Below are 21,618 nucleotides of genomic sequence, written 5' to 3'. Positions count from 1 at the left end.
TTTCAAAACGAAATACTAGATCTACAAATTCTGGAATGACAGTTACCAGTCACCTTATATATATATAATTTGCTCTCGAAAATGGAAGGAATGTTCGGTCTCATCGAACTGCGAGATATCATCTTTCTTTTTTATCCTTCGGATAACGTATCTATCTATCCATTGGTAACACATTCTGCTTATTTCATCACTGTTAATGCCTTTATCACGCTCATCGCAAGTCTACCATTATGGCAACTCATTGAGTACGAGATACACTGCTTAGCTGAGATATTAACTGTAGTATCCTTATGGAAAGGTACACGGACGTTTTCATTATTCGGTAGTGCGTCTTCTGCAAGGGATATACTCCCTGCATAGAAAATTAAAAATCGTCGGTATTGAAACAGGGTTTTTACAAGAATTTGGTATTTCAAAACGCCGAGTCGGTAATCCTTTTCAATTCTTCTAGCAAGTGACTTGAGTGGCCACACAACATGTTATACATGAACACCCACGGTCTTTTCTATACAGTGCTTATGGCTTTCGCCATCACTAATACCATTGCCTCCCGTGATAGTGATTCTTACGTTGGTGCTCATAATGCGAAGCGTAAGCTGCATAAGAGTACTTTGCCTTTGCAATACGACGCTCACCTCGAGTCCTCTGCCAAGGCTCACACGGATCAATGCCTGTTTAGCCTGTTAGAGCAGCACGAAGATATTGGAGAAAATTTGGCTAGAGGATTCTCAACATGGAATTCTGCCGTTGATGCTTGGTATGCAGGAATACAATACTATGATCCACATCGTCCAATGGACAATGCTACAAAAACAAACCGATTTACGCAAGTTGTATGGAAGGCCACTAAGAAAGTTGGTTGCTCTAAGAACACAGCGTGCATCAATGGCACTTTGATAGTGTGTTATTATAGTCCATCTGGAAACTGGATTGGAGAGTATACTAAAAATGTTATGCCGCTCATTCGACACAAACCGGAACAGCCTCAGCACACCATGGTCATTCTGTAGAAGGATTACCAAAAGGTTGAAATATCCGTCATCCACTTTTACATCAGCTTACTTTCCGCCTCATAACAGCTTTTTTTCTTCTTACACGAGGTTATAAGACACATCCCGCTGTTTATTCGCGTATGCAATGGTTGATAAGTTGACCAAACTTGATCAATGGTCATTATTGTTGGCTTTTCAAAAAATTAAATACTCTATACTACATGCTGGCCAAAGTCTGGTTTCCTTAATCTTCGTATACGACCATAGAACACCAGCCCATCTCACGATCTTCCCAATGCACACCGTCAAAATTTATCTGCAGTGTAAACCCTTGGTCCGTGTCATATTGAACCCAGCATGGCATTCTGGTATTTCCTCCACCACCTTTCTTGATAGGTTCTCCAAGTTTGGATACAACTTCATGTGCCTGTGATGAAGACAAGAGTCCTAGGGGTAAATCTCCACTATACGCCGCGAATTTGTCTTTTGGGTGTCCGTTGAATATATCTATGGAATCCAGTTGTTCGCTGCCGTCAACTATGGTGAAGCAGAAGGAGATTCCAAGACTCGGCCACGACTTGTACTTTGCATCGGGGAACACTTTGATCGCTGGCTCCATAGTGCTACCATTTGCAGCATTGCTGATAAGTTGTTGTAGCAATGGTGAATCTTCTGGTTGATGTAAGAGCTTTGACCATTCGAACGAAGCCATACAGTACAAAAGTGACTGCTTGACAAAGACCTGCGCTGGACATTTTATCCTGGATCCTGCGGCATCTCAATTGTTCATCATTTTGACATTTTTCCAAACCAGCATAAACGCGCAGGTAAGTTGTTGTCGTTCATACTTTTTCAACAATACGCACAAAAAGTCTTTTCGTTATCAAGTGGATACAAGTACCTTTTTAAAAAGAGATATACATAATATTTTTTATTCAGCTAAAGATATGTGCATACTACTACATAATACATACAACTGTCCTATTATTACAAAAGGCGGGTTTACTTCTTCTTACCGCCACCGAGAAGCTTTCCAACTCCAAGGTTTTGAAGGATCTTATCAAGTCCAAGTCCTCCAAGAAGATTGTTGACCAGTCCTCCAAGACCAAGACCATTCAAGATATTACCAAGAAGGCCTAACACGCCACTGAGGAGCAGTCCAACAGCAGCTAAGATTTGGAGCAATGGGTTTTGCAACAAATTCCATAGGGGGCTCAACTCTTTTTCAGCATGGGGCATGCCAGCAATCTTCTTCTTTGCTTTTTCAATGGTCTGGGTGACTTCACCGGTAAGGTTAGAGAGCAACTCGGCCAAGCGATATTCCTCAGGTGAAGCCTTTCTTTCAGCAGACTTTGCTTGAGCAGTTTTAGCAATCTTGCCAGTAGGGTCAAGGCCACGAATAGCACCATTGGCTTCGCCAAGAATATTAGAGCCTTCTTCAATGAGGGGGCGTACGTTTTTAACTAGGCCTTCTTCGTCGCGCTCCTTTTCTGGCTTGCGCTCCTCAGTCTCAATGTGCTCAGTGATCATCTTGAGAATGGGCTTGATTCTGTTGAGGGCTTGCTCAATGTATTCACCCATTTGACCGGCAATCTTTCGCTGTTCTTGCTCTTCAGCTTCTGCCTTCTTTTCTTCTTCGGACTTTTCAGTAGCATTATATTCTGCCTTACCAACAACGGAGCCGTTTTCATCAACAACATTGCCATCGTCGTCGACCTCCATGCCAGCAAGCTTATGACGGTTGCCCTTGATGAGCTTTCCAACCACCTCTCCAGTTGGAGAAAGAACCTTTCCAGATTCATCGACAGTGTTGGCATCATCAGGAACTTCCTTCTTGGGCTTTTCTTCTTCTTCAGTTGTTTCAGGAGGATTGAATTCAGCCTTGCCAACGAGGGTGCCGTTCTCATCAATGACATCGCCTTCTTCGTCTACCATCATGCCAGCGAGCTTATGGCGGTTGCCCTTCTTCAGCTTACCGACAACTTCGCCGGTTGGAGAAAGGATCTTTCCTGATTCATCGACAGTATTGGCATCGTCGGGAACACCAGGTTTTTCGGGAGGGTTTAGTTCTACCTTGCCGACGGAGTTACCATTTTCGTCAAGAACGTTGCCTTCTTCGTCGACCATCATGCCGGCAAGCTTATGGCGGTTGCCCTTGATGAGCTTTCCAACGATTTCTCCAGTTGGAGAAAGAACCTTGCCTGATTCATCGACAGTGTTGGCATCTTCAGGAATTTCATTCTTTGGCTTGTCTTGATCCTCGGGAGCTTGGTCTTCTGGCTTGTCTTCAGCTTCATCTTCTGGCTTGGCTTCAGCTTCATCTTCTGGGTTGGCTTCAGCTTCATCTTCTGGTTTGGCTTCAGCTTCATCTTCTGGCTTGGCTTCAGCTTCGTCTTCTGGCTTCTCCTCAGCTTGGTCTTCTGGTTTGTCCTCAGCCTGATCTTCGCCTTGGTTCTGCTCATCTTCAGGAGCATCAGCATTGGCATCTTCTTTCTTTTCTTCTTGCTCTTCTTCTGGCTTATCTTCTTGCTTCTCATCGGCTGGTGCCTCTTCGGTAGTATCAGGACGTACAGGAGCAACGCCAGCAATATAGTTGCCTTTGCTGTCAATTATAGCACCATTTTCTTTGACTCTTCGGCCGACGGCCTTCTTGCGGTTACCGGAAACGACTTCTCCAATGACATTGCCATCTTGATCAAGGACTTTTCCACTCTTGTTGACCTTGCATCCAACAAGTTTCTCTAGAAGCTCATGTTCTTCATCTTCATCTTCAGAAACGTCACTGGCTGAACCTTGATCACTGTCTTCTTCTTCATCATCATCATCATCATCATCATTATCTTGGCCAGTACCGGTTTTGTTATCTTGATGTTCCCCAGCAGACGCGTAGTCAGCCTTGCTACCGTCTTCTGGATCGTCCTCTTCCGGTTCAGAGGCAAGATCGTCATCCTCATCGCCTTGGTCTTGTCTGCGATCTAGCTTTTGCTTATGGTCTTTCTTTGAAGAAACATTTTCTTTAGTGTTCTTTGTTGCGTTATCTGAGAGGTTTCTTGATTCTTTAATAACTTTGCCGTCTCCCATTGTTGAGTAAGTGTGTAAATGTTTTGTTTCCAATCTCCGAAATGAAGGGCATTTATAACCAGGTCTCGAACAGAAAATCTGAGTTGTTCTGTCTGTCAATAATTACTTCATTCATAGATCACTTTGGTTAGGATCTTCCAATCTAAACGTCACTAAAGCTGAGACAAGGTCTGCCAAGGCTGGCCCCATTTCCGAAGCCCAAATACAGTATAGTGTTCATTGCTTACCATCAACGGAAATTCCTCCCCTTACGCATTGATACGTCAATGTACCCTGCTCTACGGGCGTTTGCAATGACGCACTAACGGCTTCTGGAACAGCTGAGACATAACGCTATTGTTGCCCTACGCTATGACGGTCTGTCCGGGAATTTCCCATCCTTATAACTCGGTTGAAATTTTGACCTTTTCGTTCGACAAGGTTCCTTTTCCTCTTTACCCACCCCCGCCACCCCTTTCACCATGCCATCTCGCTCAAGTTCAAAACAACGTCAAAAGAATGGTGTTCAGGATGGAAATAATCAGCAAATGGTACGAAGGGATCCTTCTGCTTCTCAGCAGCGCGGTGGGCAGCTTATGAAGCAGAACCAGCAAAAGAGCCCGGAAAAGGCTGAAAAGAAACCAGAGACCACTGGAGCCGTTAGGTTAGATATCAATCTTGAAGTCGAAGTTCACATTAAAGCGAGACTCCATGGAGATCTTACTCTTGCTCTTGAAATGTAAAAATTTCCTGTATTATATATACTTCTTCCCTGTCGTCGTTTATTGGGGCCAATAAATCTGTAATCTACGTAATTTGAAGCGAGATAAACGGGCATGTTTGATGAAGAGAAGATATTGATGACTTGTTCGTTGTTTTGAAAAAACAGGTGTTCTTTTAAAATTCGAGATTGCAAACCAAAAGTGAATATTGTTTGTAGCATTCATCAAAATCTCTGAAAGCGTTGTACGGTAAATGTATGGCTTTTTTTTCCAATGAGACGTTTGGCCGGGTTACTTGTTAAATCAATTTGTTAATTTTTATTCAACTTGAAGTACATTGTAGGAAAATTACAGAAAGATGGGTAGAAAAATAAGTATACAGAGGAGAGGGGATTTACTGGGGACGAGGGATGTGGATGGAGAAAGAAATTCCGGTCTTAGTAGCATCGACCTTAATAATGAGATCGCTGTCACCGTGGCGAAGACAGATATTTCCAGATTGGCCGTTTTCATCTTGGGTAACGTTGATGCCGGCGACTTCAGTGGGGTCAACCGGCTTGATTTTGCCAAACACCTTGCCATCTTCGTCAACAACATCACCTGCTTCGTTGACCTTTTTTCCCTCAACGTCGGTGATATCACCAGTGACTTTGCCCATGAGTTTTCCATCATCACCATGAACGTTTCCATTCTTATCTACAGACTTGCCAACCAGGTCTTTCAAAAGAGCTTCAGGGGCCTTGGGCTCAACTTTCACGTTGTTTTCAAGGAGACCACCCATGGAGCCATTTTCGGGCTGTGAGACTTCTTCCTTGGGCGTAGAAGGTTTTTCTGTTTGTGGGGTTTGAGCCCCATTAGGTTGTGGCTTTTCTTGAGACAACGGATTGCCTTGAGACTGTGGTTCATCAGCAGTGTTGTCTTGCTCTGCTTCAGAGTCAGACGACATCATGGACTTTTGGTTGTACTCCATAATAGCTTTCATCAGCTTTCTAGCATCATTATCGTCAAAGCCAGCTTCTTGCATGAAGTCAGTTGACAAAAAGTGTTCAGGAATGCCGAGTTGCTTGGCTTGATCCTTGGTGGTCTTCTCAAGCTGATCCTTGCCTTCAGACACCTTGTCTTTGGTTTGCTCGACAGTGTCGGAAACTTGGTTAGGAACCGCATTTTGGGATTTCTTGGTAGCACTATCTACCCCACGCTTGGCTTCTTTCTTAACAGAATCCACCGTTCCATTCAGTAGACCTCCACTACTACTGTGCTTCTTGCTCTTCTTTTCACCCTTTGATGAGCGCTTTCTGTGCTTTTCTTCGGTAGGGAGAGACTTGGTAATATCAGGCATTGGAGGGTTGTTATTATTAGGCTTTCGGCTGCGTTTTTGTTTTCTTGCTTTTGCGGGCTCTTTTGGAGGAGGTGGGGAAGGTGGTGCTTCTATTTGCTTGCGTTCTTCAGATGGGGGAATATCTGAAGGAGGAACTTTGGACTTTACGTATAAGAGTAGAAGAATAAGTAGAATTTTGAAAAATCTATCTTGGTGATAAGTTTGAAATAGAAACACTTTTTAGAGACCCCGCCATTGATACACTTTTACGTTGGGCAAGGTTTTGCCATGAAGTTATAAAGTCGTCATGTTTTTCTCATTTCTAGGCAGAAATTGAGTTAGAGCGGAGGAAAGTAATTATTACAATGTTGTGTTTAGAAACCTCTGCGTGGTAGTGCCATGCTAGGGCGTCGCAGTTTCAAGGAGGGATGGGAAAAGTGGGACAAATGACGAATTTGCCAGGCACATTTCTACAGCCGACCCGCTTTAGTGCTGTTTCTTTTTTCAGGGGATCAACAAATAATTCTTTCTCCGACGTAGAAATGGGAAAAACGGCTTGCCAATCAAGGTTTTCTAACGAAAAATAGAATGGGCTTGCACCTCCAAAGTCATAGTCGAACTTTCCTACCAATAACCCCATCCTTCTCTAGAGCATTGAATGAGCTTCTGCTGTTCTATCAATGCACGGACTAGCATGCATGCTTCCATCTGTCAAAAATCCGGTGGCCATACATTTTGGTGCCTGGTCATGGTTGATCTCTTTGCCTGTATCAACACAAGTCATGTACCCCAAAATATGAACCATTTGCTCATACTAGACCAGCGTGTCCGTTTCCCACTTGAGAACACAGGTCTCATACAACCTTTTTGAGGACTTTTTCTTTCATCATGGTTGCGAATACTGTGAACCCAAGAATAATTTTTAACACTAGCGCTCGACTCGTTCATACTTGGATGGTTGAAGATCCCTTTACGAGGATGGGCCCAGACCTGTTTTGAACTGTTCATTGGTCACTCATTACGTATAGAACGTATTGACATTACGTTTCATCTGAACCATCCTAGTATGGGCCCACATTTAGTATTTTCCATCCCGCCATCGGAGCTGTGAGCTGATCAGTTTCTTCGTTTGAGTTCTGGATTGGCGAACATTTTTCCATCATTAAGCTAACGTTTCGTCATTATTTGACAGTACTCAGGATTGGGTATTATTTCAGATATTTTAAACAAGTATTAAAACCAGTACTTATTAACACTTTTACAAAAGTAACTTCGTTTTCCTGAAAGTCTCATCGTCGAATTCTCTTACTGCTTTCCACCAGTCGAATTATATATACTCTTCTAAATGCCATCCAACACTCAAGAACAGCAACGTAATAAGCAACGACAGGCACCTACTGACTCGGAAACAGACTCACAATCTGAAGCCTACGAGAGCCAAATGGACCAAGATCTGAACTCTCAAATGGGCTCAGACAACGAGTCTGTTATGTCTGAAACTCCATCGCAAGCTGGTCGCAGAAAAAGAAATAGAAGAAGAGGCCGTAAGAACAAGAACGGCGGCCTTCCTGGTCTTGGCAACGTGGACGAAACTGCAGAGAATGCTGTTGGCACCGTCGGCAACACTGCCAACCAACTTGCCGACACTGCTGGTGGTGTCGTCAACAACGTTGCTGGCGGTGGTGACAAGGAGGGTGGCGATAAACCCCTCAGACTCAGGTTGGATTTGAACTTGGATGTTGAAATCGAACTCAAAGCAAAGGTCCATGGCGACGTTACCCTTGCTTTGTTAAGATAAGGTGCCGTTGAATACTCTTACCTAGTGATACTCTGCCCTCAATTTGTATTATAAACTGCTTTATTATTAAATGAACCAAAAAATAAAAAATATTGGTCCTATTCTTATGTTAAACAACAAGTTGAAGATGTCGAAGGAGGAAGAAGTTCTTTCACTGTGATAGTATGTTCTCTAACAAAAGATCAGTGGGAAGGTTATAGTTTTCAGCTCGTCGGCCGCTTTTTTCTTTTTCGGGTCACTTATTAGAATGAACCAAAGGATGAAACTCGTCAGTCTTTTTTTCTTATATCATAAAGCAATATAGAATGTGTTGAATATGGAAACTGAAGGCGAACGTCCATCCATAAGTGATAGTTCGTTTCCTTGTTTAACAGCAGACAGATTAGTGGGGAAGTAATAATTTTTCAGCCCGTCGGCTGCTTTTTTTTTTCTTTCCCGGTACACTTGTTAGTATGAATCAAGAAATAAAACTCATCAGGCCTTTTTCTTATCATGAAAACAGTGTTATAGAATGAAGTGAATATAGGAACTTGAGGCAAAACGTTCACTCCATGCGTTATAGTACGTTTGCATTGTTAAGAAATGGTGAACGGCGGTCATCAGCCCAAAAGATAGCTGCGTCATTATTTTTGGGCTAATTTGTTCAGAAAAGCATGAAACTCGCTAGTCTTCTCCTATGACATAAATTGAACAAATATAAACTGAAGTGAATTTGAGGGAACTCACGGCAAACATCCAGGAATGTTGGTTGGCTTGCCGTGTTCATAAAGTCCGGTTGGGCAAACCACAGTACAAATTAGCATTATACCTTTTGTTTTATTATTATGATTAATGAACCAGAGCATTAAAACATTTGTTTACTTTCAAGAAAGGGAGTGAATGAGCCGAATCTAAGATGCCAAGGCAAAGTTCCATGGTAGGCTCGTTTCTAATGGCGGTATTACACTGTTTCATTATAGTCACAACAAAAGATTATAATGCAGAATTTAGGACTAAGAAAGCATTGAAGCCACCGTTATGTCATAGAAGGAGGAGAATAATGTGAATCAATGCTGTTGGGAAGTTGCCATCCATGACTTAGCCAAGGTTCCAGAAAATTTACCGTTAAGTACAGACGAAGGGGGGGGGGATTGACCAAAATGGGTTGTGTCATCCAATATTTATTTTTTTCTGCCATCATCGCAAATTTGCATAATTCTGGCTTTCTATGTTTTCTCTCTTCCTAATGTTATCTTCTTGTATACCTTTGTAGCTTGCAGGCGAGAAAGCTTTGACCATGGCGTAAAAAACAATCGGACTAACTCGTACCACTCCGCTAATTCATAACTACGCTCGGAGCTTACCCCAGAGGTGGGCCCAAAACCCACAATTTGATGTCGAACGAGTGATTCAAGTGCGTACAACCACAACATGACGAAGACGCTGTTGAAAGCAACATAGAATGTGGTTCATGGAAGTATTCCCGTCCAGATTTTACTAGCTGTCAGTCATGTTAATTGATGAACAAAATGGGAAATGGCACCACTTTTACTACTTTAAGGAAGTTGACCCGAACAGCCAGGATCCAACCAAAACGTGGACATGCTGACTGGAGTTTCCAATACGGGTTATCAAACATCGCGATAACATGGATTTCTCGTCGCTCGCCAAGATGAGCGTTTCTCAAATTCGAATTGTATCTCCTACCAGTGTATGTCTCAAGAAAATATCGGTGGATGAAGTTAACTATATCGAAAGTAAAGGGGTGTCCACAATCATGGCAGCGAGACTGCGAAAAACTGCGAGATTACCAGGAGTGGGCTAGCAGGATGCAAAACAATACAGAGCTAATTTTTTGGCGTGGCTTCATGATTGCAACTGTGCAGAGGCTTAAACCAGTGACAAGGCTTAATATGAAAAAAAAAGGACTTCGCGGCAATAAGGCATTTGTGACCAAGTAGGTGGACCCATTTGGCTCCAAGGCCAGTCCACGTGGATACAACCTAAGCATTCAGAGGAGCATCCTTGACTGACTTCCAATCTCCTTTTTTTTTCTGCGGGACTGCCCTACTACGCATTTAAAAAAAAAACCTTGAAGCTGCCGAATACATCCAATGTTTCCATCGACTACCCGCACGCATGGTCGGCTGAACGGACCCACCAAGATGGCTGGGATAATTTCTAATCTGATATATAGGTGTTTGAATTGGGTACCTTGGATGTTATATTAAAGTGAAACTAATACAGGTACTGAATCAGAAAGAAGGCATTATAAGACTATTTGGCGCTATATTTGCCGTATATACAAGAAATTATGAGATGTGGAAAGCCACCGCAGTTACACTCGCTGCCGTTTTTTTTAACATGAGATTGTCTGGCGTATGCGGAGTTGCTGGCGGATAGTAAGTTGCTACCAAATATGGGTAATGCAAACTCAGTTGGTACGACTATCAGCTATTCGCGGTCGACGGGAGAAAAGTTTTGCCCAATCAGTCCAAAACTACCGACCTTGCGTGGCACGCGTATCAACAAACTAGCAAGGAAAAGGACTAAGGTTTGCCACCAAAATCAATTCGTCGTGAAGCGAAGTAGCTTCATGATCTTTCCATGAAGCTCTTCGGGTTAGAATCGATCCAGATAAAAAAAAGGTCTCGATGAGAAATGCAATGCACGTGCATTGTTCTTCTCAACGCCAACGGTCTACGAACCTTTAAACTTTTTGGACTACAGATATTCCATTTCAAGGACACATCGGAAACTTGGGGGAACGTGGATGTCGGTGCGCTGAATGATTGGATACTTTTGTTTTCAAGTAATATAGCATATAAAGGGGTCCAAGTCTCGAGGAAGTAGATTTCTGTTCCTCATTGCAACCGTTGTATATCAATATGGCTGACGCTTCCAACTATAATGGACCCAATACTTTGGAGTCCTTGGACAACCGCTCCTTTTCTCGCCACCATTTGAAAGCTATTTTGGTCTCTGGTGTTGGTTTCTTGGCTGATCAATATGATTTGCAAAGTATCAACATTCTCACTACCATCATCGGCTACACCTACTTCGCTGGCAACAACAATGCTATTCCCACCACTCCTGGTTCTCTCTTGTCAGCCGCCGCTACTGTTGGTGCTATTGCTGGTCAAGTCATCTTCGGTATCTTGGCTGATAGATACGGAAGAAAGAAAATGTACGGTATTGAACTTATGATCATCATTATTGGTACCGTTGGTGCCTCCCTTTCCGCCAACACTGCTGGTGGTGTCTCTGTTGTTGCTATTCTTTGCTTCTGGCGTCTTTTCCAAGGTTTGGGTATCGGTGCCGATTACCCTATGTCTGCTACCATTGCTGCTGAGTTTGCCAACAAGCAACGCAGAGGTACTATGTTGGCTGCTGTTTTCTCTATGCAAGGTTTCGGTACCGTCGGTGCCTACATTGTTGCCATCATCTTCTTGTACATCTTCAAGGATACCATTGAAACCGACCCCGCTGCTCTCGATCACGTCTGGCGTATCGTTGTTGTAAGTATACTATGCAAACCAAAAAAAAAAACATTTTTATTCCCAAAATGAATGTACACTCAACGTTTTTACTTAACTCTTTCTAGGCCTTCGGTATCGTTCCCTGCTTGGCTGCCCTTTACTACCGTCTTACCATCCCTGAGTCCCCTCGTTACACCATGAAGGTCCTCAAGGATACTGAAGCTGCCGAGAGAGACATGAACACTTACTTCAACACCGAAGGTGTCAACAAGGTCATTGATGATAACGATGGCAAGTACATCTCCCACAAGGATGAACAAACCGCTAGCTGGGAAGAATTCAAGATCTACTTCTCCAAGCCCAAGAACGCCAAGCTTCTCTTCGGTACTTGTGCCAACTGGTTCCTTATTGATATCGCTGTCTATGGTCTTTCCTTGAACCAGTCTACTATCATTAGCAAGATCGGTTATGCTACTGGTAGCACCATGTTTGACAAGGTCTCCAACTTGATCATCGGTAACATCATTGTCGTCTTGGCTGGTAACTTGCCTGGTTACTGGCTCTCCATTGCCCTCATTGAAATTGTTGGTCGTCGTGGTCTCCAGCTCATTGGTTTCATCATGCTTACCATCATCTATGTCATCTTGTCTGCTGCTTACACCGCCATTCTTGCTCACTCCGTTGGTGCTTTCATCTTCTTGTATGCCTTGGGTTACCTCTTCATCAACATGGGTCCTAACACCACCACCTTCATCATCCCCGTTGAAATCTACCCCACCCGTGTCCGTGCCACTGCCCACGGTATCTCTGCTGCCTGCGGTAAGGTCGGTGCTGCCGTTGCTTCTTTCGGTTTCTCCTATGCCGTCAAGTCCAGCATTGGTGTCCAAGGTACTTTGGGAATCTTGGCCGGATGCATGTTCCTCGGTGCCGTCTGCACTTTCTTCTTCACTCCCGAAACTAAGGGTCTTACCTTGGCTGAAGATGAAGATGATGATGCTACCGTTGCTCCCGCTTCCCACCCCAACGTCAACGAAGTCGAGCGTATTGATGAGAAGGACGTTTAATTTCAATTTAATTAAGTACTGCAGCTAGCCTGTAAAATTAAATATATGCATTATTCATAAATAATTTTTCGAGCTTCCTCCCATATAAAAAGAAGCTCTCACCCCCCATTTAATGTTTTGCTTACTTGTAAGGAATATAAAATCACTTTATTAATTCTAAGACTTTTTTTTTTTTTTTGGGCTTCCATCTTTCTTGTGTATGTTGGATAATACGACTGATCAAAGACAATGGAGTTGTCGACTTCGCCGGCTGCTGCTGATCCGACGCCTTCAGGCAATTGGGTGAAGCCGCAATAGATCCCATTGGCTTCTTCATGCCAACCTTGTTTAAAGTTGGCTGATTACCGGGGTTTGATGGTATTGTCAGCCTAGACAATGGCCCTCATAACGTAAATTTGTAATAGTGGGATTGGAGAACTCCTTTGATCTACACTCTTCAATGACCGCTCATTATTTTGTTTGCGACTGAGTTTTGCACAGTGTGTTTTCAATGGTGGCCGCTTGGCTTTCATTTGAAGAAGCGACTGGCATCAGTATAAAACAAAACCGCCTCTGACTACTACGGATCACCAGAAATCTGGTTTGTCCTGAGAACTACCTTATAACTGAGGTTCCATACTATTAGAACAACACGTTCTGATCTGACGAATCTTCGTAACCATTCTAACCGCTAACGTGAGATTCCCTCGTTGTTTCTAGGTTGGTAGTATTGCAATGTATCAGATCAGCTCTCGGATTCTGTGACCACTCCCACGTGAGGTGCCATATTGTCTCTCAAGGGCTGAGGAAACGACGCATTCCTTAGTTTTGAAAAGCTGAAACGATTCGTTTCGCAATGTTAGACCATCATGTAGATTTAAAAAGCAAAAGATATAAAAGCCGTTCTACAGACTGTCAAACTGATCCTCATTATTATTATTTTTTTACCATCATTGACGTAATCAATATCCCCCTCAGCCCCTCCATCGAAGCAATGGCTATCCATTCCATTCCATTCCATACTTGCTCAATGTATATCCTTCCACCAATGTTCTTCGTATTCTATTAGCTTGCCTACTCCTTCCCGTGCACTACTTACCCACGCACACTCCGCCATGAATTTCTAAGGAATTCTGCGTTTCCCAGGGAGAACATTGTTCACCATCACTCTTTTGTTGAAGCTTTCTGGTGGCGTATGGTTTATCAGCTGTTTACGAATTGTAAATGGATAAAAGCTGTTGCACACATTTGATATGGAGTCGAATTGCAAGTCCAGGATGATTACTATCATTGCGAGGACGAGTACAAAGTGCTGCGGGCGGCGCCAAAGATAGGCAGGCAACAGATCGAATGCTTTGATCGCGAACGAGGCGCAAGTGAATGTGGCGGCGCCAAATCGACAGTTGGTTCGTCATCATCAGTCAGCAAAATGCGAAATAAAGCAGTTCAATGGGGGTTACGTTAGGGAAACGATCCCATACGGTTACAAGTTCGAAATCACACGACGCGACACGACATGACATGACATGACAGAAAGATTTGAAGGTTCGAATCAAAACACCGCCCACAACGTACGATGTTAGACCGTCATGGTCGTACGATTGCTGCAGAGGGGATACTAGACAACAGCATTGACGTTTTCTGCACTCGTAACTTTTCAATCATGCTTTGCCTTGCGCCCCCGCGGCGTCTCGCCATGTTGCCTCGGATGAAGTGTTCCATGCGCCGCCATATGTTGGACACAGGTTTGAAACTTTGTATTTACTACGATCGTCTAAAAAGATCATCATCGCCACATCCCAAGATTTGTGTACACCGCGCCCGCTCCACCTTTCTGTTTTTAGTGTTTAGTTTAAACGTTTCTTTTCTTGACATGCCGCTCGCTCATATTCTGAAACCTTTTTCCAACATGCTATAAACAATTGCCTCTCTTGGCCCACGGAATAGACCATTTCTGACTTGAAAAATTAGAGTTTGAGTGGAAAAGCGCATTGATCGAATTAATGAAGCGCTGTACAGGACATCGACCACTTGGACGGAGTATCGAAAATCATGCATTATTGGTTGTCTATCTATGCTAGCGTTATGACAAAACTAAATGAAAGTGATCATAAAACTTGGTGTAGCCATGGTTTCTGCCAAAGTTTCCCATAATAATGGTGTATACTGCCCCCATGGCGCGGTTACTGGAAATAGCCAAGGCCATGCCAGTTCCTTTAATGGATGTTACTTACTGGCAGGTAATTTGGGTTCGTCTAGATGTTGGATGATGCAAATATCGCTTTTGGAAACTGAAAGCGCAAACGACATGTGTCGATACTAGCGTCTGACCAGATAACTTACGCATTGAAATTGCTTTTGTTGATCGACGAGAAAGCCTCCATACTAACCATGACCAATGGTCATTGTTAATGAGTGGAACATGATTAGACCTTTGACTCATTCTTCATTGACGACCGAAAGGCACCCATTCCTCGGACATGCCAGTTTAAAATGGTATAATTGTGTTACCAGCGTTCATCATGCTGTGACACCATGATGGGTTATCGGTCCGTTCGCGCGCCTACAGTGCACTGGAAGGAAAAGGAACCCATGCAGAAACTCAAGTTGTGCATAGCAGGCACCATTGCATCATCTGTGGGACCGCGTGAAAGCAGGAGGATGAAGGGAGGGTTGGGGGGTGGCGTGTGCATTATGATGGGCTCGGCCGCTTTGACTCGGCGGGCAACCTTGGGGATGGCTCGTAGTTTGGTGTACAGAAAGCAACAGCAAAACAAATAGACGACTTTTAGTATTGCACATGTGGGGTATCAAGCCCTTTTCTTGTTGGATTTATTTACTCAAAAATCGTGTTTATCAGATCACATTTCTTTTTTTTTTCGAAATGGGGGGGGGGGCAGCAGTAGAAGACAAAGCAAAGGGAAAAAAATACAAAGTCAGAAATTCACATTGGTCTAATGAACATACATTTGAGGCATCATATCGTTAGGCTGTTGAGAGAAGAAAGAATTCCATTCAGAGGGCGAGACTTCGCCGTGAATCTTAGTACGTTTGCTGTCCTTGGACGGAGCAGGATTGATATTCTTCATATGTTTCTTGACATACCATGCCAGCTTCGTCTAAATTAAAAATAAAGAAAAAAAGTACCAACCGAACGAATACGGAAAAAGTCTCCCAGTTAGTGGTTGTGTATACGTGTGTGATCGAAAAATTCGATGTAACCAAGTATTACACTTACTCTATGTGCACGTTTAGGATTCAAAAACGATAGAGAACATTCGAAAATCTCTGGAATGAAGACACGTTCACCATCAATTTTACGGTTCTTACGATAAAGATATTCAATGCGATAGGTAAAGCGCCATTGATGATAAGTGTTGTCTGCCGCCGATAGGTCGGAGGCCAACATGGTCTTTTGACCGGTATGCTTTAAGGAAATAGAGCCTGCTTTCTCCAAGTAATCATAATGGTGGTCATCGCCGATAGTAATGAGTCTGAGACATGGTCGTTTAAGTCCGAACATGAGATTGTAGATATCAGGATGGGTGGTAGGTTCTGCTTCGTAAGGCTTAAAGCGAATAACATTGGTGAGGGTATTGTAAGAATCGAATGTCCATAGCGGGTTGCACATGCGGTGGCCTGAACTCGATGCAGCGCAGAAAGGTTTAATCAAATTAAAAATAACAATCAATCATAATAGAAAAAAAAGGCAAGATAGTGAGTTGGGGCGGTTCAAACAGTCCTGAATGAAATGGTGAATGCCAACCTTCTTGGTCAATCCACATCACCAAGTGTTGTTCACGAAAACTATGGGCAACCACCTGACCAGCAGTAGCGTTCCATACAGTGGATACGGGCATAATAGTGTATAGCTCTTCATTGGAGAGATATTCCAAGATATGCCTTAGAAGCTTATGCGGTAGTGTGCTTATTGGTGACATGGGCGAGCAGGTGGTGGACTGGGACTGGGACTGGGTGTATTCGGGGGGTTAGGAGAGGAGGGACTCAAAGGTAAACAGGAAAAGGGTAAGTAAAAAGAAGAGGGTCTCACAAAAAGTGGCGGACCGATATCTTCCCAGACCTGGCCTCCCTTCGTCCTTTGGGTGCGAACTCATGACTTGGGGGGGGGGGGGGGGGGGAGGAGGGACTCAAAGGTAAACAGGAAAAGGGTAAGTAAAAAGAAGAGGGTCTCACAAAAAGTGGCGGACCGATATCTTCCCAGACCTGGCCTCCCTTCGTCCTTTGGGTGCGAACTCATGACTTGGGGGGGGGGGAGGGGGGTCAGGTTAGCATCGCCATTTTGACGCGCGCAAGTTTTTCAAGCCTCATCTCCCTAAGATACATACAACAGACGCACACACCGCCAACATGTACACACTGTCTGTATTACTGGTCTCTGACCTCCTTAAACTTTCTTATGCCTTGCGTGTGCCCGCGCGATTGGAATTCATAGTACTCCTTGTCGAATTCGCATACATCCCTAATGAGTTTTTTGTTGGCTTCCTCCCTAATATAAAGTCTCTTGAGGAATAGGGTCACCTGTCAAATCATACAGTGACGATCCTGACCATATTGTTCAAAAGTCCCCTGCTCCATCCAACTTCTTTAAAGACACCAACTTGTCTCTCTTGCATCGTTTTCTTCTTTCGTTGATTTTTTTTTAAAGTTTACATATTTTATTGAACAATTAATCATCGGAAACAGGACAAAAGACATATATATAAGTCGCTTTCTCCAGCCCCATCCCAACATTGCATTCCATTACCAAACCAATCTATGACCACTATGCCCAACCTCGACGACGTCTTGGAATCTTCTCCTTCAGAGTCTACTACTTCCCCTACTGGCGAATGGAAACCTCCTCCGGTAAAACATCACACGATTTTGCCTATTGATTTGATTTTATTTTGGTTGCTTGCTGACACCTAACAATCAGGGACACATGGATTCATTTTATACCCGCCTGTTGAAACTTTCATTCCCAGACAGTATTTCTGCCATCGAATATTGTCGTGAACTAAGCTCGCAGTACGGCTTTACCGTTAAGCAGGAAGCATCCTCCAATAGGGTAAGTCTGCCTGACAGCTCTCTTTCCCCCCAAAAAAACACTCCCATTGACCTGGTTTTTTTTTTTTTCCCTTTGCAGAACATTTACGTTTACTGCTCTAGAGAAGGTGTACCTGACTCACAACGTAATCCAAAACCATCTCCTCAAAGAAAACGCCCTTCCAAGCGATGCGATTGCCGCTGGAGGATAGTACTGTTTGAAAACGATCAAGAACGTTGGGAATTTAGAAAGTCTGTAAATGCAGCATCATCTGAACATAACCACGAGATGATGCACCCTGACGATATGGTCAAGAGCTGGCCTAAAGAAGTCACCGATATGATTGTGGACCTGGCCAGAAAACGATGGGCAACTCACGAAATCCGCTCCTACGTTCAAAATGAATTTCAAAGCATTATTTGGAACGAAAGAAGATTTTACAATCGTCTTTCTGAAGAAAGGAAGAAAATCAAGCACAGAGAAACGGTAGACCGGGTTCAAAGACTAACTAACATCACCACAAGACTATGCACCGTAGCTGCTGCTAGTGACGAGTGGACAAATCACGCAGAGCAAGAATTGATCAAATTGTTCAATTCATGTTGTCAATTCGCTCATATCGTACCCGACTCTATTCCATCTCCTATTGAATCATCTCCCTTGACGGATGATGGCACCGATGGCTCTTTATCGCTTAGCCCAGCCTCTCAGACCATGGGCGATATGCGATCCCATACACCGCTGATGTCATCTTACAATGATTGCGAGGAAGCTCTCATGTCCCCCACCAAGAGAAGACGTGTTCTATCCATTGTGCCACCCAGCAGCAATGGTCACCACCACCACTCGTCACATCACAAAGAAGGCTCCAGAGGATCCCAAGCTGTGACCATTCCATCTTACACCATTCATGTCAAGTCTCAAGCTATCAGAACGTCCAGTACAGCAGATAATTCCATTCGAAGAACCCAGCACTCCAAATCTCCATCCAATGTTCTGTATACTCCTGAATCGCCTGCCAGTACTACGAGCATGCATCAAACACAACAACCCTTTGTGTCTCCCACCACACCTACTTCCATGCATTCTACAAGCTCTTCTGCAAGACCTGATGTACCAATGCATATGCAAGGACAATATAATTTGTATCAACAACCTTATGATAACAACTCTTTCCAACTCACAAGCCCCATGCCAGGATATATGCAATTCCAATCATACAGCACAATGCAACATCCCCCTGCAGGCAGTGGGAACTTTAACATGATGGATGATGGAATGATCATTCCTCAACGTACTCGATCATTGCCACCCCAACATCACCCATCCAATACTCCTGCAGGTAGAGAATCACAACAACAACAACAGCAACAGCATTTGGTAGATTATCGATCATTTCCGTTACATGGACATAGCGAGCACTTGCGATTGAAACATGAGCCAGATGTTGACCTGCACTCTGGTAACATGCAACCACATAACCCAGATATGCTTCCCGCTGTTGGCCAGACTGCTAGCCACTGGTGACAATTTAAGGCACCTGAAGAAAAACCCATGATAGAGCTGGTTCTCTTTGCTTGGCTTGCACGCGGGCAATCCTATCCAATGTGACAGAAAAAGGGGAGGGACCGTACTAGCCAAGCATCCAGAAGCCAAAAGAAAACAAAAACTCACTACAACGTACCAAGATCTGTGCAATCACCTTTAACCCGAATTTATGCAATTTGATATTCGCTGCTTGCCACCTACTTCTCTATTTTTCGTCTTACTCTCACGCACTCTTTTGTTATCTTTCTCTCTCACACAAAACTCCTCACTGTTTCTTTTAATACTTAATGACACTCTTATGGTCTATTCCCCAATTTTTTTTTTATTTCATTCTTCTAAAGTGTTCTTTTCACTTCTTCTTTTACATTATTGCACTTATTATTATTTCTGTGACATATTCTTCTTGCCTATAAAACTCTTTCCATGAAAGGCTCGGACCTTCTCATTGGCCAATATTTTTTTCATAAAAAAAAGGAACCAAATTTTCGCTTGCACAACGTTGTGTGGCCCGAACAGAAGTTATCATCACCACCTGATTATGTCATCTCAAGCGGAGACATTCCATCAAACGCATCCACTGGAAGAATCAGTTGTTCGAAAGTTTCTAGAAAAGAAACTGGGTGTCAAACCACTATCTGTTACCTCACCGCCAGAAATTTGGGCAGCATACCATAAAATTTATGTCGCCACATTTGAGCACTCTGGAGACTTATTTCTTCGCGTGTCCAAGCCAGCCATTCCCGAATGGAAGACAAGAAACGAAGTGGCATGCATAACCTGGGCTCGACAACATATTCCCGCCTGCCCTACACCTGAAGTTGTCGCTTGGAGCGCGACGACCGACGAGCTGGGATATGAATATGTGTTACTGCGCCGCATGCCAGGGCGTGATCTCGGAGCCATATACCTAGACTTGACGGAAGATGACATGACCAATGTCATTCGCCAGGTTGCTGACATGTGCATTGCCATGGCCAAGTTGCCATTTGACAAAATAGGCGGTCTGACCATCAGTGATACTGGCGTTATCGAGCCTGGGCCGGTTATCGAAGAGACGTCGTATGAGATGGATCATTTCCAACAGTTCTGGAAGGACGACCATCCTGATGTGCGGTTTGAACAATTGCAACTAGGAGGGCCATTTGAAAACATCACCGCTTATTTCATAGCTCGACTCCAGCGCGACTTGTTCGTTCTGGCTGCTCACAAACGATGTGCTCGTCTTCGCGAAACCTTAGATCCCCTTATTCGAGAATTGTTGAACTCCTTGTCCCACACCGAGGTTCAAAAGCATCTCGATAGCAAACCCCTTGTCATGGCTCATCAAGACTTGCATCTCGGCAACTTGCTGTGGGAGCACCATCTCACGGGAGTCTTAGACTGGGAATTTTCTGGTATCACGCCTATAGACCAGTGGATTCGACGTAATACATTTCAAGGGTTTTCTCAAGACATCAATGATCGGGCGGTCAAATGGAAACAACAGCTTGCGGAGGAAATCAAAGCAAAGGCCCCGGAAATCTCGGATATGCTACACATGGCTCCCATCAAAGATAAACTTCTTACACTGATCAGTCTTACCTACTGGATCGTTCATTGCACCGTTACAGATACACAAGCCGACGACCGCAAGGCGTGGCTGCAAAGATTTACCAACACATTGGCCGATTACAAAGCCATCGTTCAAGAGCTGAAATAGTTGTTTTAATGGAATGGCAAACAAGATTATTTAGTGTGAAGAGTTATATAGTAATTTTGAACATCGTGTAATGTAATGTTATGTTTTAACTGTAGTGTAGACTAAGAACGTTCGTGTAAGTGCACGTTGTGTACAGTAGCGAAAAAAAAAAAAATAGTTGCCAATACACCCCAAGCCATGCTGTCCTTTTGTTTTGTTTCGCTTCATTGGCCTGTAGCATTATCGGGCGGTGGTTGCTGACCGACAGCATCATATAGGACCATCTGCTTTGCACAACAGGATTGGAATGCACCTGCAACTTGCGGTTGCGAATAATCAGCAATGACACAGCCTCGAATCTGACCAACCACGTCACGAACAAGCTTTCCGTTGGACTGCGAGCAACAGGCATTCGTAGGTGTTTTGTCCGTCAGTGTGACGGGTTCGCCACAATTGACCATCGAACCAGGGTTCACTTGAGCCCAGGAGGGATGCACAGCGCCCATGACCAGGCACAGCAACAGAATGAGACAATGCTCCATTGAAGCCATAAGAAAGGAGAGAAAAGATAATTAAAAAAGACAAAAAGGTACTATACAACCCACCCTTGGCTTCTCTCAGTTGGGATGCGTGGAATGCGCTAAGGAGGATTGCATGCAAGGAGGGAGAACGTGCAACGTCTGTGGGGGACCTGACGAAACGTTTGGACTTTTGCAATGGCAACATGAAAAAGGAGCGCAGTAAAGGAGCCAAAGTCCCGATCATTGAACCTGCAGGATACTGTTTTTTACTCCCTGCTTGCCCTGATGCCACTTGCTTGTTTTCTCCTGAATAAAACAACCCACTCCCAATATCATTTAAAAAAAAAATGACGTTTCATGTTTGGTATAATAATAACTTGGTAAGTTTATAAAGAGCAATTATAAAGACATAAACCCATGTATGGTCAATAAG

At 43.7% G+C, this 21,618-nt stretch overlaps 12 protein-coding genes across 12 annotated transcripts; 7 read left to right on the top strand and 5 right to left on the bottom strand.

Moving 5' to 3' along the window:
* Positions 1–476: 476 nt before the first annotated feature.
* Positions 477–1,010, top strand: K450DRAFT_292776 (uncharacterized protein; the record flags this gene model as incomplete). The annotated part of the gene is made up of 1 exon (XM_051593588.1): positions 477–1,010. The coding sequence occupies one exon, from the start codon at positions 477–479 to the stop codon at positions 1,008–1,010; it is 534 nt and encodes a 177-aa protein (XP_051447516.1).
* Positions 1,011–1,095: 85 nt separating this feature from the next.
* K450DRAFT_227507 (uncharacterized protein) lies at positions 1,096–1,854 on the bottom strand. The gene has a single exon (XM_051586748.1). It carries the CDS (start codon positions 1,702–1,704, stop codon positions 1,237–1,239), a length of 468 nt encoding a protein of 155 aa, XP_051447515.1. The 5' UTR covers positions 1,705–1,854; the 3' UTR covers positions 1,096–1,236.
* K450DRAFT_227505 (uncharacterized protein) lies at positions 1,850–4,303 on the bottom strand. Its single transcript, XM_051586747.1, has 2 exons — positions 3,477–4,303; positions 1,850–3,368 (listed from the first exon to the last, which is right to left on the bottom strand). Exons 1-2 carry the CDS (start codon positions 4,071–4,073, stop codon positions 1,995–1,997), a joined length of 1,971 nt encoding a protein of 656 aa, XP_051447514.1. The 5' UTR covers positions 4,074–4,303; the 3' UTR covers positions 1,850–1,994.
* Positions 4,304–4,814, top strand: K450DRAFT_227502 (uncharacterized protein). The gene has a single exon (XM_051586746.1). It carries the CDS (start codon positions 4,535–4,537, stop codon positions 4,793–4,795), a length of 261 nt encoding a protein of 86 aa, XP_051447513.1. The 5' UTR covers positions 4,304–4,534; the 3' UTR covers positions 4,796–4,814.
* A 245-nt stretch (positions 4,815–5,059) lies between these two features.
* On the bottom strand, positions 5,060–6,418 carry K450DRAFT_227500 (uncharacterized protein). The gene has a single exon (XM_051586745.1). It carries the CDS (start codon positions 6,111–6,113, stop codon positions 5,169–5,171), a length of 945 nt encoding a protein of 314 aa, XP_051447512.1. The 5' UTR covers positions 6,114–6,418; the 3' UTR covers positions 5,060–5,168.
* A 750-nt stretch (positions 6,419–7,168) lies between these two features.
* On the top strand, positions 7,169–8,011 carry K450DRAFT_227498 (uncharacterized protein). Its single transcript, XM_051586744.1, has 2 exons — positions 7,169–7,297; positions 7,360–8,011. The coding sequence occupies exon 2, from the start codon at positions 7,438–7,440 to the stop codon at positions 7,888–7,890; it is 453 nt and encodes a 150-aa protein (XP_051447511.1). The 5' UTR covers positions 7,169–7,297; positions 7,360–7,437; the 3' UTR covers positions 7,891–8,011.
* Positions 8,012–10,712: 2,701 nt separating this feature from the next.
* K450DRAFT_227486 (uncharacterized protein) lies at positions 10,713–12,587 on the top strand. Its single transcript, XM_051586743.1, has 3 exons — positions 10,713–11,387; positions 11,474–12,149; positions 12,227–12,587. Exons 1-3 carry the CDS (start codon positions 10,758–10,760, stop codon positions 12,307–12,309), a joined length of 1,389 nt encoding a protein of 462 aa, XP_051447510.1. The 5' UTR covers positions 10,713–10,757; the 3' UTR covers positions 12,310–12,587.
* Positions 12,588–13,825: 1,238 nt separating this feature from the next.
* K450DRAFT_227478 (uncharacterized protein) lies at positions 13,826–14,333 on the top strand. The gene has a single exon (XM_051586742.1). The coding sequence runs from the start codon at positions 13,968–13,970 to the stop codon at positions 14,307–14,309; it is 342 nt and encodes a 113-aa protein (XP_051447509.1). The 5' UTR covers positions 13,826–13,967; the 3' UTR covers positions 14,310–14,333.
* An 844-nt stretch (positions 14,334–15,177) lies between these two features.
* On the bottom strand, positions 15,178–16,512 carry K450DRAFT_227476 (uncharacterized protein). Its single transcript, XM_051586741.1, has 3 exons — positions 16,158–16,512; positions 15,630–16,030; positions 15,178–15,510 (listed from the first exon to the last, which is right to left on the bottom strand). The coding sequence occupies exons 1-3, from the start codon at positions 16,330–16,332 to the stop codon at positions 15,346–15,348; spliced, it is 741 nt and encodes a 246-aa protein (XP_051447508.1). The 5' UTR covers positions 16,333–16,512; the 3' UTR covers positions 15,178–15,345.
* A 664-nt stretch (positions 16,513–17,176) lies between these two features.
* Positions 17,177–18,965, top strand: K450DRAFT_269250 (uncharacterized protein; the record flags this gene model as incomplete). Its single annotated transcript, XM_051592917.1, has 3 exons — positions 17,177–17,257; positions 17,328–17,459; positions 17,538–18,965. The coding sequence occupies 3 exons, from the start codon at positions 17,177–17,179 to the stop codon at positions 18,963–18,965; spliced, it is 1,641 nt and encodes a 546-aa protein (XP_051447507.1).
* Positions 18,966–19,478: 513 nt separating this feature from the next.
* K450DRAFT_227470 (uncharacterized protein) lies at positions 19,479–20,861 on the top strand. The gene has a single exon (XM_051586740.1). The coding sequence runs from the start codon at positions 19,525–19,527 to the stop codon at positions 20,683–20,685; it is 1,161 nt and encodes a 386-aa protein (XP_051447506.1). The 5' UTR covers positions 19,479–19,524; the 3' UTR covers positions 20,686–20,861.
* Positions 20,861–21,514, bottom strand: K450DRAFT_227469 (uncharacterized protein). Its single transcript, XM_051586739.1, has one exon. The coding sequence runs from the start codon at positions 21,427–21,429 to the stop codon at positions 21,037–21,039; it is 393 nt and encodes a 130-aa protein (XP_051447505.1). The 5' UTR covers positions 21,430–21,514; the 3' UTR covers positions 20,861–21,036.
* Between the last annotated feature and the right edge of the window lie 104 nt (positions 21,515–21,618).

Source organism: Umbelopsis ramanniana, assembly GCF_025399195.1.
Source record: "Umbelopsis ramanniana AG unplaced genomic scaffold K450scaffold_9, whole genome shotgun sequence".
Taxonomy (NCBI): domain Eukaryota; kingdom Fungi; phylum Mucoromycota; class Umbelopsidomycetes; order Umbelopsidales; family Umbelopsidaceae; genus Umbelopsis; species Umbelopsis ramanniana.
Note: the sequence above shows the minus strand (reverse complement) of the source record. Positions and strands in the feature narration are given on the sequence as shown.